General features: G+C 56.6%; 1 protein-coding gene across 2 annotated transcripts in view; it reads right to left on the bottom strand.

Moving 5' to 3' along the window:
* The window catches only part of COL18A1 (collagen type XVIII alpha 1 chain), an 84,189-nt gene that overhangs the window by 43,696 nt on the left and 22,832 nt on the right, over positions 1–17,661 (bottom strand). Inside the window, exon 1 of one of the 2 annotated variants that reach the window (XM_059686694.1) lies at positions 2,922–3,617. The exons of the other annotated variant lie outside the window; for it this stretch is intronic. Coding sequence (XP_059542677.1) covers positions 2,922–3,588 — 667 coding nt within the window. The 5' untranslated portion in view covers positions 3,589–3,617. Of the gene's footprint in view, positions 1–2,921; positions 3,618–17,661 lie in introns of those variants that run through there. 2 annotated transcript variants of the gene reach the window in all.

Raw genomic sequence — 17,661 nt, 5'->3', positions numbered from 1 at the left:
CCACTTTTCTCTGTGGCCTGAGGGACACGTTCACAGATGGCAAAACCCTGCACTGAGTGCTTAACAGTGAGCTGACCGACCACCAGCTCCAGCTCCAGCTCCAGCACAGGGCTCCCACGGAGGCCTTCTCCCTCCTGAACACCTCCCCACGCCCAGCCACTGGCTGGACTGCCCCAGCTCCTCCCCCACCCCGCTCTCTTAGGAGGGCAGAGAGGAGCAGGTACAGGGGAGGCCCTTCCGGGGGGTGGACAGAGCTGGGCCTCAGGCTGGTGTGCTGGGACCAGCTCTGCCAGGGCCTGCAGCCACCCTGCAGGGCACCCTCAGGAGGAAGGATGGGAAAGGTGGTGGGCAGCCGGGACCCTATGGGCAGTGCTGGACAGGTCCGGGGAAGGAAGCAGCACCCAGGCTCAGGTCTGCCCCTCCCCCACAGAGATGCCCCCCCCCCCACACTCACTCACAGCCCAAGGACCTCACGAAGCCAATGATGGTTGTTGCATCCCAGCACCCCACTCACCAGCCCCCGCCCTCCACGGGGTGGGGAGGGGACATTCACCAATACAGGAGAGGGGCTGGGCCTTCCTGGTCCCGCCGCTCCCCACCTGGCCTTCCTCCTCCGCCTGCCCCCAGCATGCAGGGGTGGGAAGGCCAGGTGGTGGGTGGTCCTCACTAAGATGCCAGAGGAGGGGGAAACGCCTGGGGACCCTCCCCAGCCAGGCCACACAGGAGGGTCCCTGGTGAGATGAGCCGAAGCCCACCGCCAGCCCGAGGGGGCGGGAGGAGCAGTGAGCGCTGCCGGCAGATTCCCCCAGGACCTGCGGGGAACACGGCCTCCCTCACACGCGGGGATCCTGCCAATGGTGCAGATGTCCAGTGAGGAGTCCTCTTTAGGCCACTCGCTGACCAGGCCAGCTGCGGTCAGAGAGATTCCCCGCCCTCCCTCCCACCCCCCCACACACACCCACAGGAGACCCGGGCCTGTCCGAGGCCCAGCAGGTCTGGTGCATTCAGGCCCTGCCCCAGCTTCGTGGCGGAGGAGGAAGAGGTGGAGTGGGGAGCGGCCAGGCTCCTCTACATGGAACCAGGGGCCCCGGGCAAGCCACTCCCTGTGGGGCGGCCCCTGCCACACACACTCGGAGGGGACAAGGTGAGGAGAAGGCCCCGGCCAGCCCAATATTCAGGTGTTCCAGGCACCACATATGAATGGGGCGCGGGAACGTGCACCTCACTGTGGCCCCCAACCCTGCTCGTACCAGGCCTCCCAGCGCAGGCCTGATGGGCCGGCGTTCCTCTGCCGGCCACACCCCAGCCACTCCTGCTGGAGAGCAGGCCCAGCCCCCGTCGCTGCCGTCCTCCCTCCCGTCCAGCCTCTGGGGTGCCCCTTCCTTGGGGCTGGGCACCACCCGTCATTGGCACTTGCTCCTGCCCTGGCTTCCCCACTTCACTTCACCCCAGGCCTGGCACAGGGTGCCAAGGAGCCACCCACACAACCCTCAGGGGCCCAGTAGGGGGACACCCCCTTGAGATCCAGTGCAGACACCCCACCCCCATTGCCCAGCTCCAAAGCCCAGTGCCTGCAGGGACGGATGAGTGGGCAAGGCTGCTCCCCACAGAGAGGAAGAGGGAGGGGACACGCAGAGCCCACACAGATGGGGCCTCTAAGAGCAACCAGGGAGCAGGCTCTGCTCGGGGGCCGGGCCCCACCGTGGAGCTGGGGGCTGGGAGGGCTGCGGCTGCCCTCCCTCTCCCCACCAGAGGAGCAGAGATGTGCTCTGGAGCGCATGGCCCCAGGCTGGGGTGGCCTCACATGAGTGCCACAGCCTCACCACCTGCTGGCACGGCTTGCCTCTCTTTGTGGCACCCACTCCCAGCCCCCTCCCCCCAATCAGACTGGAGCAGCAGCCAGAAGCAGGAGGGAACCCGGCTCCCTCGCCACATCATGTGCGTGCCCTCAGCCTCCCTTCCATGACGGGTGTCTCAGAGCACTCGTGAATGAAAATGCTTGGGCAGGGGCTGCTCCCCACGCACTGCAGTTTCACGCATAGAACCAGACCCAGCCTCCCCCCAGCCAAGGAGGTGTGGCACTCCTGCCTCCTGAGGGCCCACAAAGGCCAGCACCGGGGGCAAAGGGGCCTGTGCCAGGTTCACCCCAGCCCTGGCCGGGCTGCCACGAAAGAGCAACATGGAAAGGATGGGGCGGGCGGGCCAGGCGTTACCTGCGGCCGGCCCAATGAACACACAGTGCCCGTCCTCCCTGGCCGGCAGCGAGGCGCAGACGACTGGCAGCCTGCCCCCGTCCAAGTGGCTCCAGCACGCGTCCTCCAGGGCCTCGCAGAACTGGCGGCAGGGTGGCGGGGAAGGCGAGGGGCCAGTGCCACAGGGTGGGGCCAGCAGCAGGCAGAAGAACCAGGCGAGGAAGCGATGGCAGTGCGTCCGGAGGAGGCCGCCCCAGGCCCGGGCAGCCGCCAGCACCTCCTCCCCACTGGAGTGGTGGAGGTGGTTGGGCAGCCAGGCGCGCCCGATGCCCAGGCTGCCGCAGACCGGCAGGGAGGGCGGCAGGGGCAGGCAGCGGCCGGCGAGGTGGCGGGCAGGCTGCACTGTGGGGGTCGGCCGGGGGGACCTGAGCAGTGCAAAGTAATTAGCAAGACCAGGCCCCACAGAATTAGCCCCGCGAGGAACCCAAGCACCACGGTCCCCAGTCGAAGCTGAGCGTGAGATTGGAGACCGATTGGCGGGGGCGTCAGAGGAGACAGCCGAGGGGGCAGCGTGCGCGCCCAGGGAACCCATCACCAGGGGAAGCAGAAGTGGCGTGCGCTCGAGGATGCCGGGCAAGAGTCCTTTGCCATCCAGATCCGGGGGCCAAGCTGGGGACTGCTGGCTTCCCCAGGGAAGGGCCCCGCCCCACATGGAGGAGAGAGCTCTACCTGGGGACTTCGGTGGCACCGAGGGCTCCCCGAGTAGTGTCCGGGGCCTGTCCGGGGAGGGTAGTGGCTGGGTGGGCACTGGCAGGCTGCCGGCCTCAGTCCTCTTGGTGTCCGGAGAGCTCAGGGTCCCACTGGTCAGCCAGGGAGTGGTCCCGTTCTCCTGGGGGGCGCTGGAGGGCACTGGGAAGGTGAGGGGGCCTGTGGGGGTCGCAAGTGTTGGCATCTCCATTCCGGTAGCGTTCTCGGCGGGGGTGCTATTACCCCAGAGCTGGACAAAGTTCCGGATACCCATAGCCACGTTCAGGATCATGGCTCCGACGCCAGCAAGATTCTCCTCCTTCGTGTCCGGGCTCGCCGGGGAGGCAGGACGGGCAGTGGAGGCCTCGCCCTGGCCAGCCTCCAGACTCTCCAGGGGCAGCTCGGGGCTGGTAGGCGCTGTCCCCTGCTCAGTGGGGCCATCCTGAGGGGCTACCTGTGTGGTGGTATCCTCTGTGGGCTGCACAGGTGGGCTGCTTGTGGCCACGGGGACGGGGGAGGTGGTGGGCCGATCCGTATTCGTGGACCACAGCCAGTCCAGCAGATCCGCCCGGGTGGCAGCGAGGCAGCAGGTGAGCAGCAGCAGCAGCGGCAGCGGCAGGCCCAGGCGGCCGCTGGGGTCGGGAGCCATCGGGCTGTGTGCACCACGGAGGAGGGCGGGCAGGCGTCTGCCCTGGGGAGGTGGGGCCAGCCAGCTCCCGCCCGGCCCACCCTCCCCGCCCACGGTCAGCAACCCCATTCATGTTCCCGGCGGCTCTTTCTTTTCACTCTCGTGGAAGAAAAAAGACAGAAACTTCTCTATCACAGTGACACTGAGGAGGTCTCACACCTCCTTAAAACAGCCAGAGACTCCGAGAGGCCCAGGGGACATTCAAGCACGTTCCCTGGAATTCCGAACTCACTGAGCTGTGAGCTGCAGGCCTCGCTGCTCCTCGCCAGACTACGGCCGATCCCTGTGCTGCTGTGTGTGCAAATGGGGTCTCCAGGCCAGCACCCTGACCCCAGGGCAGCTTCTAGAAGGAATCTCTTGCTGGCCCTATAGCCTGAGCACCCTCCACAGAGCCCAGCTCCAAGAGAAGGTGCCTGGCACAGCCCCCTCGGGGTGGCCGCTCGGGACAGGGCTGGGGCCATAGGACACCAGGGGGCAGCCCCCAGCCCTGCGCTCAGAGCCGCTGCAACTGAAGACCAGGGGGGTCCCAGCCCTGGGCAGCATGGGGCTGCACGCCCTGCATTACAACTGAAACTTGGTGTAAGTCCAACTCCTCGGTTGGAATTGTTGCTTCTGAGAAATTCAACATCCAAGGAGGAGCCGGAAGGGACCTGGGCTCCCACCTGCTTCGAGGTGCAGCTCCTCAGCCTGCCCCCCGTCCCCACCCCCGGTCCCCATTCCAGCCCCTCTCACAGACGCTGACCTGTCCTCGCCCCATCTCACCAGAGACCACGATCTGGGCTGGAACACTGGTGACTTGTGGCCTTTTGTAACCGCTGACCCCTTTCTCACTGATCAGAAAGGCTCTCTCGGGCTGACCCTGCTCGTGACACTTTCATCACACTTCTCAGTCCTGCGGGGGTTTCCGGTTAAGCCCTGAGAACGACTTGAAAGGGACAGGACGCAGCCGCAGGGGTGTGACACGGAGGGAAAGGAGGGTCATGGTACATACGGAGACTGCCGCTGCCGCTGCCAGCAGGTCCCACAGGGACAGGCGTCCTCTTCCGCCACCACCACCCCAGATCTCAGTCTGTGTGTGGAGAGCGGGGACTGCCAGGTCACCCCAAGGCCATGAGATGGGGCTGGGGAGGGAGTCCTGCCCACAGCCTGGGTGCCAGCCCTGCATGGGGCCCCACCCTGCCTCCTCTCAGCTCTGTCTTCACCGGGCACCTCTTCCGGGCTGTGTCTCAGGAAAGGACGGGATCTGGGCACTGCCACTGTTCGGAGGGCATGAGCCAGGCAGCCTGCAACTGGACATTCCCATTATGCCCCCACTCCTTCCCTGTAACAGCCTCAGCCAACACTTCCTTTGTCCAGGACACGAGAAGGATGCTGCCGTGTGGCCGTAAGCTCTGCCCGTGTGCCGGCTTTGGGGCTGCTCGCGTTTGCCACGAGTGCTGGTGTCTGCTTTGATTATGGCTGCCACCCTCCCTCTGCAGCCAGGCAGACCCCACTGCCCAGGACCCACCCTCTGTGCTGCCCACCAGAGTGGGGGTCCCAGCCCTGGGCAGCAGCAGGAGGAGTGCAGGTGTGGGATGTACCCATCCACACAAGGACCCCTGGTTGGACAGAAACCGCTCCGAACTCTGTCCCATCTGTCACCTCCCAACAGGGCTGCCGGCAACACAGAGATGCCCAGCTGACCAGGCACGGTGCCAAGTGCCCGCCTTCATTCTGTGAGCCTGTGCCCATCAGCCAGCCTGCGAATAAAGAAACTGAGGCATGGAGACCAGAGGGCTGGCTCTAGATGATAGAGCCCAAAGGAGGAGAAGCCAGAATGGCACTGCACACCCACATCACATGCTCACATAACCACATGCACATCCACGCTCAACACTGCTTTAACGGCCACACGCCACACTAGATCCCGCGTGTGCTCTGCACACCAGCTGTCCATCCCTTTGCCTGAATCCCCTCGTCACCTGCCTTCTCCAGGCTGTGCTGGGGGTTTCAGCCCACCTTCCCCTCGGCTGCATTCAGCAGCGAGAGCAGCTCTGTTCAATAGCCCTGAAGTCAAGTCCACGCTCCTCCCCCCCACCCCTGCCCCGGCCCCTAGGTCCCCAGCTGGGAACCTCTGAAGGGCAGGGCTCGGCTGTGCGGAATCAGCACTCATCACGCTTTAGGACAGCTGAGCACTGAGTCCCCTCTCGAAAGGTGAGGCATCCATATGCAAACATCTGTGTCTCAGGGAGGCCCTGTTACCAACATGATCCCCTCTATGCTCAGGATTCTTAGAAATGCTCAGACCATAGTCTCGAAAAGTCACTGCCACTAATGTGATTTTATGCCTAAAGTGTCCCTGGAAAATCTCAGCACAGAAATTCCAAAGGATGGGAGAGGGAATTGGGCTCATGTGTGGCAGAGACTGACGCCCTGTTGGGTGGCTGCCCCCTTGTCAGTCCAATGCCCTGGGCACTCAGTTACTCCCTGAGCCACTTGCTCAACTCACTGTTTCCAGGCAGAGCCAGGAGCGAGGAACCAAGGAGCCGTGGCTGCAGAGCGAGATGGCAGCTGCTGCCCGGGTGAGGGGCAGGCTCTACAGGAGGGCAGCAGCGGCCCCACCAGGCTGAGCCAACCCTGCGACACAGCAGGGCACCCCTCCGTCCTAATCCTCCAGACCTCGCCCCCCCTGCCCACCGCGGGGCCTGCGCCAGCTCCGAACCCTTGCTGAGCATCACATGCCTGCAGAGCGCCTGGTGACTGTCACATGCAGCTGGAGGAACGCGGCATCGGCCCGCAGGCCCTGGGATGTCACCAAACAGTGAGGGGAGTCCTGGGCCTGCGTGGAGACAGGTGAACGGCACTGAGTCACGGGGTGGCTGCCGCTTTCACGGGGTTCTCAGGACATCCTGGGGACAAACCAATCAAACACTGGCTGTGTCTAGTGGGGGCCGCTGACTCCCAGCAAAGCACCTTTCTGTGCCTTCACTTCCCCTCCTGTCCTGCCTGAAACGCCCTCTTCTCCTCTGTCCATGACACACAGCTCATGGCCTCAGTCTGTCGACACCTCCACACATTAATCCACCCCCAGGACTCTCCAGGGGTGTGTGTGTGTGTGTGATGTGTTTGTCTCTGTGCACATGTATGCATGTGTGTTTGTGTCTATGTATGTTTGTCACTATGTTCGTGTGCACATGCAAGATGTGTTTGTGTGTGCACATACATGTGTGCTGTCTGCTCCTGCACATTTCCACTCACTCCCATGCAGAGAGTTTTCTTGGGATTCCCAGATGCCTGGGAGGCTCCAGGTGCAGCTTGGGAAGTTCTGCCAAGCCGGGCTTGATGGTCATCCTGGCCCTCACAGCTGCACAGCACATGCCCTGGGGAGGGGCATTAGCACTGCACGTGGAAGGTGAGCACACACCTCCGTCCGCACGGCTCTCACTCTGAATGATCCCAAATCCACAACCTTCAAGTGCCGCCAAGCCTCTCGGCTCCCTCTGGCCGGGTGTGCTGACCTGGTCTTCCACATGCCTGTCTCGTCCTGTGTCTGGAGCGCAAGGGCACCACTTCAGAAGCAACACCAGGATGTTCCCCTCCAGCACCGTGGGGCGAGGGGACAGCCATCCCTTCCTTAATCTCAAATCCTACAACTATACTGAACTTATTAATTAGTTTTAAGGTTTTTTAGTGGATTCCTTATATATATATACACTAGAGGCCTGGTGCACAAAATTTGTGCACTTGGGGGGGGGGGTGTCCCTGAGCCCAGCCTGTGTGTTCTTGAAGTCCAGGAGCCCTCAGGCAATGTCCGACTGAAGGCTTAGGCCTGGCAGTCAGACATCCTTAGTGCTGTGGTAGAGGCAGGAGAGGGTCCCGCCACCGACGCTGCACTCACCAGCCATGAGCCTGGCTTCTGGCTGAGTGGCACTCCCCCTGTGGGAGCACATTGACCACCAGGGGGCAGCTCCTGTGTTGAGCGTCTGCCCCCTGGTGGTCAGTGCACGTAATAGTGACCGGTCGTTCTGCTATTTGGTTGATTTGTATATTAGGCTTTTATTATATAGGATATCCTATGTAATAAAAGCATAGTATGCAAATTGTCCCCTCAAACAGGAGGTCATCCAGGAATTCAACCAGGGAGTAGGGCTGGCCAGGGAAAGGGAGGGAGTACTGGCCAGCAGCCAGCAGCCGCTAGGGACCCTATCAGTGCCCTAATCTAGTGCACTGGGCCTCTAATATTATATATGCTAATAAAAGGATAATATGCTAATTAGACTGAATAGACCGAACGTCTTCCAGACAAAGCTGCAGCGGCTGCGAGGGCCAAGGAGGGCCGGCAGCCACAGCGGCCAGAGGTGGCGGCAGCAGCAGGACATCCCCTAAGGCAGCGGTTCTCAACCTGTGGGTCACGACCCCTTTGGCGGTTGAACAACCCTTTCACAGGGGACGCCTAAGACCATCCTGCATATCAGATATTTACATTACAATTCATAACAGTAGCAACATTACAGTTATGAAGTAGGAACGAAAATAATTTTATGGTTGGGTCACAACATGAGGAACTGTATTTAAAGGGCCAGAAGGTTGAGAACCACTGCCCTAAGGGCTCCCAGACTGTGAGAGGGGGCAGGCTGGGCTGAGGGACACCCCCCGCCCCCGCACCCCAGTGTACAAATTTTCGTGCACCAGGCCTCTAATATATATATGACATGTCATCTGTGAACAGAGCACAGTGCTTATTAACAGATGGTGAGAGTGGACATCCTTGTCTGGCTGCCTGATTTGGGGGAAGCACCAGCCTTTCACCAGGAAGCCTGATGTTAGGTGTGACCTTTTAGCAGGTTGAGAAAGCTCCCTTCTATTCCTGTTTTGCTGGGGGGTTTTTAATCATGAAAGGATGTTGACTTTTGTCAATTGCCTATTCTGTGCCTGAGATGTTCATGTGATTTTTATTTTGTATTCTACTGATATGATGTGTTACATCAATTTTTGGATGTTAACCAGCCTTGCATTCCTGGGATAAAGCCCATTTGCTCGTAACGTGTAACTGTTCTACGTTGTTGGATTTGTTTGCTAGTATTTAAGGACTTGTGTGTCCACATTTACAAGAGATACTGGTCTGTAGTTTTTCTTTTAGTGTGTGATGTCTTTGTCTGGCTTTTGTATCCAGGTTATACTACTGGCCTCATAAAATGAGTTGAGAAGTGTACTGCCCTTTTATTTTCTTGAAAGTTTGTTAAGAACTGGTTTTAATCCTTCTTTACTGGTAAATGTTTGGTAGAATTCGTCCGTGAAGCTGAGCTTTTCTTCACGGTTAGTTTTTTGGATTGTTAAGTAAATTTCTTCACTTAAGATCTATTCAAGTTATCTATTGCTTAGTGAGTTTCAGTAGCATATATCTATTTTTTTCTTTTTCTTTTTCAAAAATATTTTGTTGTTGTTGATTTCAGAGAGGAAGAGAGGGGGGAAAGAGATAGAAACATCAATGATGAAAGAGAATCATGGATTGGCTGCCTCCTACATGCCCTCTACTGGGGACCAAGCCTGCAATCTGGGCATGTGCCCTGACCAGGAATCCAACCACGACCTCCTGGTTCATAGGTTGACATCAACCACTGAGCCACACCAGTGGGGCAGTAGTTTATATCTTTGTAGTAATTTGCCAATTCCTACAAAGTTATCTAATTTGTTGACATACAGTTCATAGTACTACGTTAGAACACTTTTTGGGGTTAGAACAAAACTGAAGGACTCACAATCTAAGCAGCCACAACAGTTGGTACTGGCACAAGGGTAGACACACAGAGCAGTGGAATAGAGCTGAGACTTCTGAAATAATCTCATACAGTGGGGCCTTGACTTACGAGTTTAATTCGTTCCATGACGGAGCTCGTCACTCTAATTACTCATATGTCAAATCAGTTTTCGCCAAGTGAGACACGTGATGCTGGGCTGATGTTGTGGCGTTTACTGTGATGTTTGCTGCGCCAACTAGCGGTGGGGTATCTGAAGCTGGCTCGTAACCCAAATTTTAGCTCGCAACTCAAAGCAAGAAATCAGCCGAGAGACGGCTCATATCTTGAAAAACTCGTGAGTCGGGACACTCGTAAGTCAAGGCCGCACTGTACATCTATGGTCAACCAATTTTTGACGAGTGCCCAAACCATTTAGTGGAGAGAGAATAGTATTTCGACATGGGTGCTGGGAAAATAGGATTGCCACAGGCAAAATAATGAAGTTAAGACTTATCTCACACCACACATAAATGTTAAATTAAAATGGACCAAGGTCCTAATGTAAGAGCTAAAACTACAAAACCCTTATAAGAAAACAGGAATAAACCTTCATGACGTTGGGTTTGGCAAAGGGTTCTTACATTTGACAGCAAATGCCTAAGCAACAAAAGAAAAAAATAGATAAATTGGACTTCATCAAAATGTTAAGTTTTGTGCCTCGAAGGACAATATCAACAAAGTGAAAAGACAACCCACAGTTGGGAGACGATATTTGCAAATCATATACCTCATAAAGGATTTGTATCTATACAATCAATACACCAATAAAAAGAAACACAATGTAATTAAAAAGCAGGCAAAGAATCTGAATAGACATTTCTCCAAGGAAGACATCCCAATGGCCAACCAGCCCATGAAAAGATGCTCAACATCACTAGTCATTAAGGAAACGCAAAAGAAAACCACAATGAGACACATCTCACATCACGAGTATGGGCTGGAATCAAAAAGCCAGATAATGACAAGTGTTGGTGAGGCTGTGGAGAAGTCAGAACCCTCACACCCTGCTGGTGAGAAGGTAAAACAGGCGGCCACCTAAGAAAATAGTCTGGCCATTCCTCAAACTGTTAAACATAGAGTTATCCTATGTCTCAGAAATTCCACCCTCGGGAAGGCACCAAGAGTGTGATGAGAGAAACCAAGATGGCGGCGTAGGTTAACGCCGGAGATTGCTGCCTCGAACAACCACTTCAGAGATATAACTAAAGGACAGAACAGACATCATCCAGAACCACAGGAAGGCTGGCTGAGTGGAAATTCTACAACCAGGAGGAAAGAGAATATCATACCCAGACTCAGAGGAGGCGCAGTGCTGAAGTGAAATACTCAGGTGTGGAGTGCGCGCGCGGAGCGGGCTGGCGGCCGAGGGCGAGGTTGTTGTTTTCAATCGGGAGGGAGTTTCAGACTCTGAGCTCCAGATCCGGGCGAGTCTCTAGGGACCCAGATTCAAACGGGAGAAGCGGGACTGTCTGGCTTCGGTCGGAACTCGAAGGCAGCTTTCTCTCCGAGGTTTGCAGCAGTTGCTGGGACTCTGAGAGGCAGAGCCCCTAGGGACGGAACTGAGAGCAGCCATAACTGCTCGCTCCGCCCGCCCTGTAGATCCCCTGGGACCCGCCCCGCCCAAGCCCTGCGCAGAGCCATTTGCCGGATAGCCTCAGGCAAAGGCTAGGTTAGCACCGCCCTAGAGATCCAGCACAGAAGCTCTCCCACTGCAGACGCAGCTGACTCTCATAGCCAGTTAGCCTGTAGGTCAAATCACCCCTGGTATTGCCGACAATCAAGGCTTAACTACAAGACTGCGCACAAAGACCACTAGGGGGTGCACCAAGAAAAGATAAAAAAATGCGGAGACAAAGAAACAGGACGCAAATGTCAGAAATGGAAGATATAGAGCTCAAAACCACACTTTTAAGGTCTCTCAAGAACTGTCTAGAAGCTGCCGATAAACTTAGTAAGGCCCTCGAAAAGACTGGTGAGACTGCCGATAAATGTAGTGAGATCCTCAAGAAATCTAGTGAGACCCTCGATGTTGTGATAAAGAACCAACTAGAAATTAAGCATACACTGACTGAAATAAAGAATATTATACAGACACCCAACAGCAGACCAGAGGAGCACAAGAATCAAGTCAAAGATTCAAAACACGAAGAAGCAAAAAACACCCAACTGGAAAAGCAAAATGAAAAAAGAATCCTAAAATACGAAGATAGTGTAAGGAGCCTCTGGGACAGCTTCAAGCGTACCAACATCAGAATTATAGGGGTGCCAGAAGATGAGAGAAAGCAAGATATTGAAAACCTATTTGAAGAAATAATGACAGAAAACTTCCCCTACCTGCTGAAAGAAATAGACTTACAAGTCCAGGAAGCGCAGAGAACCCCAAACAAAAGGAATCCAAAGAGGACCACACCAAGACACACCATAATTAAAATGCCAAGAGCAAAAGACAAAGAGAGAATCTTAAAAGCAGCAAGAGAAAGAAACCCAGTTACCTACAAGGGAATACCCATACGACTGTCAGCTGATTTCTCAACAGAAACTTTGCAGGCCAGAAGGGAGTGGCAAGAAATATTCAAAGTGATGAATACCAAGAACCTACAACCAAGATTACTTTATCCAGCAAAGCTATCATTCAGAATTGAAGGTCAGATAAAGAGCTTCACAGATAAGGAAAAGCTAAAGGAGTTCATCACCACCAAACCAGTATTATATGAAATGCTGAAAGGTATCCTTTAAGAACAGGAAGAAGAAGAAAAAGGTAAAGATACAAATTATGAACAACAAATATGCATCTATCAACAAGTGAATCTAAGAATCAAGTGAATAAATAATCTGGTGATCATAATAGAATCAGGGACATAGAAAGGGAATGGACTATTCTTGGGGGGGAAAGGGGTGTGGGAGATGCGGGAAGAGACTGGACAAAAATCGTGCACCTATGGAAGAGGACAGTGGGTGGGGAGTGAGGGCGGAGGGTGGGGCGGGAACTGGGAGGAGGGGAGTTATGGGGGGAAAAAAGAGGAACAAATGTAATAATCTGAACAATAAAGATTTAATTAAAAAAAAAAAAGAAATTCCACCCTTGGTATATATACCTAAGAGAAATGAAAACATGCACACACACATACACACACATAAATTATACACAAAGGTTCATGGCAGTGTTATTCACATGAGCCAGAAGGTGGAAACAATGCAAGTGTCCACCAACTGCTGAATGGATAGAATGTGGCCCACCCACGCGATGGAGTATTACTCAACCATGAAAAGGAGTGACACACGGCAACGTGGACGGACCTCGAAAATGCTATGCTCAGTGTAAGAAGCCAGACACAAAAGGCCGCATTCTGTATGGCTCCATCTACGTGAAATGTGTAGAGAAACCCATGGAAAGCAGGCGAGCGGCTGTTCCCGGCTGGGGGACACCTAAAGGTTTCTTTCTGAAGTGAGGAGGACGTCCTAAAATGGTCTGTGATGATGGCTGCATGTATCTTTGAAAACACAAAACCACTCAACCATAGGCTGTGAGTTAGTGCATGGCATGGCATGTGGATTGTATCTCAAGGGAGACCATGTCAGATTTCAACTACACAATCCTAAATGCTTGCATTTATTTGATTGCTGGCATGATTGATCTTTTAAATATACTTGATGCGAGCATTTCTGTCCTTTTTAAATTCCTGTTCACCTTTATTCACTTTCTTGCCGTTTTTTTTAAAAGAATAGGGATTTGGACCTTGGTCACCTTTGCTGCTAATGGAGTTTTTCAAGCTCATCACTGGCCTCATTTTGGAAACACAGGGCCTCCTTCCCGCTCACAGTCTGCACACCAGAACTGCTGCGGTTGCTGCTGTGCACACGAGGCTGACATTAACTGGGCGCTTCCTGTGAACAAGGCACGTGGTGGGAACCACACTCCTCAGCCTGGAGAACACAAACCTCACACCCTGCCATCGTCAGTCAGGAGGGCGGAGTTCCAGGCAGGAGGTAGCTGGCCCTGCAGCGGGAATGGGGCAGCGAGGGGTCCCTGGCTCAGACCCCACACTAAACCCTGCCCTGTGCGTTAATTCTTCACCTTTCAGGGACATTCTTTCCTTCCTTTATTCAACAAATACGATTGAGCTCCTACTGTGTGCCAGCCCTACTCTGGGCACTGAACTGCATCAGCTACAAAGCAGGAAAGGCCTCCACAAAGTGGGATGAAGGAGATAAAGCAGGGGGCGAGAGCAGAGGACACAGGGGATGACACCCCAGACAGGATGTGGGACCAGGGCCTGAGCCTCTCAGGATGGACAGTAGCCGCAATGTGTCCTCCCATCCCCCCAGGAGGCCGGTTCCCCACCCAGGGACACTACATTCCCGTGTGGTGACGTGGCCTTTCCCTCGGAAGGGCCAGCGGGAGGGGGACAGAGAGCTCTGCAGGCCACAGAAAAGACGGCCCCCTTCCTAGGACCAGTGTCATCCCAGTGTCCCCATGAGACCTGCTCAGCAGGTTCCTGACCAGGTGCAGAGTCCAGGTGTCCTGCCCGAGAACAAGGCCACCCAACAGGGCACACAGGGGACGGCGTTTCTTTCAAATAAAGGTCCTTGACCCGGGAAGTTAATATTTGACCAGTGTTTTCACCAGAGCCTCCCGGACACCAGGCACCACAGAGCATCCTCCAGAGAAAAAGTGAGCCTGAATGTGGCCTCGTCCCCACGCCCTCCACATACGGGCACAGCCTGCCCCCGTGACCTTCTAGAACTCACGAGAGCATGTGGGGAGGACGGCAGGCTTTGGCCAGGGGGCCCCAGCCCCACACAGGGACACCACCACCCCCCAAAACTCAGCTGCACTGCTGAGCTGGGCCTCTGAGGGCGGGGGCTACGGAACCACAAGCGGAGACGGGGACTGGCCAGGACATTAGCAAGTGGACGGTTCAGTTAGGCTTTAGGAGCTTGGCGGGTTGCTCATTAACTGGATTTCACTGGAGGCGAGAGGGCCAGCTCACGCGCCAGGTTCCCACGGGGCGGGGGTGGGGAGCAGCCGACCTGCTCAGCCCCCACCCGGATAACTGTGCTCCGGTCTGGTTGGGGTCACGGGTCAGGCACCTCCCATGTGCCAACACCCCAAGGATCCGCACATGCATGTCCACGTCATGCCACTGGGGTCTGGGGGGCTCAGAAAGCGTTGCAGCAGGTGCATCCTGAGGGGCCCTGAATCCTATGGCAAGTGTCCTTACAAGACAGAAAGACTCGCAAAGGAGAAGTCACATGTGACGGAGGCAAAGCCTGGACTGACGGGGCCAAAAGACAGGGGTGCCTGGGGCCACAGAAGCTGCAAGAGGCAGGAAGGACCCTCCCCAGAGACCCTGGAGGGAGCCTGGCACCTCGACACCGGGACCTCAGACGTCTGGCCTCCAGAACGAGAATCAATTCCCGGTTTCAGGCCCGCCCCCCGACCCCGTGTGATCATTGTGACGCAGCCGGGGAACGTGCGGGGTGCTCAGGACAGGTGGGAGCAGGTCAGGGGCCGAGTTGGGAGGGCAGGAGGAGAGAGCAGCAGAACGCAGGGCTTTCCTGAACAGATGGGGTGCGGACCCTGAGCCCAAGCCCTGGCAGTGCTGGGTCCTCATCTGCAGTGGGAAGAGCCCTCTCCCGGGCCCAGGCGTGCTGGGGACATGAGCGTCTGCACGAGGTGAGGCAGCATGGAGCGGGGAAAGGCCCTCGGAGGAGGACCCGTGGGGCAGCACTGGGACGCCACCTGTGCAACGCGGGGCGGGAGACTCGGAATCGGTCTGGTCACAGCCGCCCCCTAGAGGCGACCCAGGCCCCTGGACGGAGTCCCAGTGTCCAGTGGCCTCCCATCGCTGCCGACCCGCCTCATAAGGTGACCTCACATACATGGTCCGTGCAATGGGGTCCGTGCAACGCGCCCTTCACCTTTCTCTGGCCTCAGTCCCCTGGCCCGGCCCTGCTCTGGGCGCAGGAAGCGGAGGGAAGCGTGTGCCCTGACCCCCTGGGACGCCAGGGCCTCGACGGCTACAGACAAGGCTGTGATGAGTTCCATTTTCTCTCCCCTGCGAACACTTCCCAGCAAGGAAACGGGCAGATACCAGGGAGAAACAGATGGGAAGCACCTGGGCCCTGACAGTGGCCTCGCCAGGTCATGGCTTGTCCGAGTCACAGTTTAGATTTTATGCAGAGGAGCAAGGAGCAGAGGGGTGTGGCTTGTCCAGGAGGGTGTGGGAACGTGCAGACACCTGGGCGCAGTGTTTTTGTTTTAAAGCATCCAAATGCCCGAATGCCCGTTCCTTCCCTCCACACCCACACCGGTCTCGGGGCGGCCCCACCCCGGCTCCCGCTGGAGGGGCTGCTCCAGCCCCCACCTCACGCCTCTCCTCCTCACCTGCCCTCACCGTGCAGCTCACGTCTGCCCAGGGGCCTTTCCTTGCTCTTAGCCCCTTCTCTCTGCTTATTTGCCGTCTGTACTCAGAGGAGCTGATGTGTATTACACTGGGGGCAAGAGGAACCAGCAGAATCCCACACAGCTCACAGGGAGGACCCGTCTGCAGCTGGCATTTTAATAGCAGGTGACAGCAGGTCTCCTCGTTCTAACCCCTCGCTCTTCACCGCCAGCAGGCTTCTCTCTAAGCTGAGCTCGAGGCATGTGGCCTGGGTCCCAGCACGGAGCCCAGCTTCGCACCTGCCTCCCCTCACATGCCCGATACTGGGACACGGTTTCTGGGAGAAATTGTCCTGTTCCCTTAAATTAAAAGTATGGAGCAAACTGCAGGAGATGTGGCTCTCTCCCTAAGGGAAGACCAGCCCCCTCCAGAGAAAGGACTCGTGTGTCTCACACACTGTGATGGGGGAGGGGAGGGCCTCGGCCAAATCCACTCACCACACCGGGCAGCTCTGCCAGGACCTGTGGGAATGGGGAGGGGGCACACTGTCTTCTGCTCATATCACCCCCAACCCGAGAAAAATAAAACTGTATTCGTTCCGTGGAATAAACCAGGGGGGTGATAAGGAGGAAAATGTGCCCAAGAGATACGGGGGTGGGGGGCATCCGATGGTCCCCCAACCCCCAGAAAATGACAAAGCTCGATTCTGACAAAGATGGGGGTGAGAGTCCTGGGGGTCTGGGCAGATTCTGCAAGAGGTGGGCTCCCTCGAGGACGGTCTGTGTAGCCCCCAGGGCGGGGCCCGCAGGGGGATGGCAGGAGGTGCCAGTGTCCATCCTGGGGACACCATGAGGCCGCCCACTGCAGTACAGGAGAACAGCCACAGCGCATCCAAACGCACGCATCCTCGTTTGACCCACACACATTCATTCAGAAGAAGCTGTGTGCTCACCCGGCTCCAGCCCTGCTCCCCTCTTCCAGTTACCTGGGGGCTTAGAAGGCACTCAGCCCGGGCCTGGCCAGGGGTCCCCGTGTGCTGGGCATGCCCACACCAGGGGTGCGTGGGGGCCTTGGCTATTTGAAAAGCTCCCGGGTAATTCCTTAGGGCAGATGAGTGTGAAATAAATTAGGCAGACCCAGGCTGCTTCCGGGGACCTGGGACAGACACCCAGGAAGTCAGCCCTGATCCGACTTTTGGAGTCACCGCCTCAGCACGAACCCCACACAGAGCCAGGGGCCTGACCAAGGCTACCCACTTATGAGCCAAAAAGTCAGGGCACCTCAGAGGCCAGACCTCCCCCACCCCAAGGAAGGGCACAATCAACTCCTCCCAGAGTCCAGGGAACATGGTCAGAACGGTAAGCTGGTGCCAGAGCAGCCATGGGACAGACAGCGTGTCTGAGCCCTGCTTCTCCTCCCAGACACTGAAGACCTGAGCGGCCGCCCACCAGCATGCCCACGCTCCCTGTCCAAGGCAACATGGGAGGGGCGGAAGGAACAGGGAAGCGAGCGACCAGCTGGCCCCGGGTTCTCCGTTTGTTTTCGCAGGAAGTCACCCAGACCCACTTTAATCCAATTTTCACTTCTGGCTGAACACACGACTGGAGGCCGTGACTCACTTCACAGGCTCGTTCGTACCCAGCGTCTGGGGTGTTCATGCAGGGAGGGTCCTTCCAAGGCCAGGCTCAGTGCTGTCCCTTCACATCCCAAACCACATCCGCTTCACGCGTCCCTAAGTGCCCGAAGTGCCAGTAACCGGAGGAAGACCATGCTGAGTGTGACCAGGTTTGCGAATGCTGAGGCTATCCATCTACATTCTACACTGTGGGTGGAAGTCACATCACCCTGGGTCCCGCCTGCGACAGGCTGTC

This window comes from Myotis daubentonii, chromosome 3 (assembly GCF_963259705.1).
Source record: "Myotis daubentonii chromosome 3, mMyoDau2.1, whole genome shotgun sequence".
Taxonomy (NCBI): Eukaryota; Metazoa; Chordata; class Mammalia; order Chiroptera; family Vespertilionidae; genus Myotis; species Myotis daubentonii.
The sequence above is the reverse complement of the archived record's forward strand: the minus strand, read 5'-3'. Positions and strand labels throughout refer to the sequence as shown.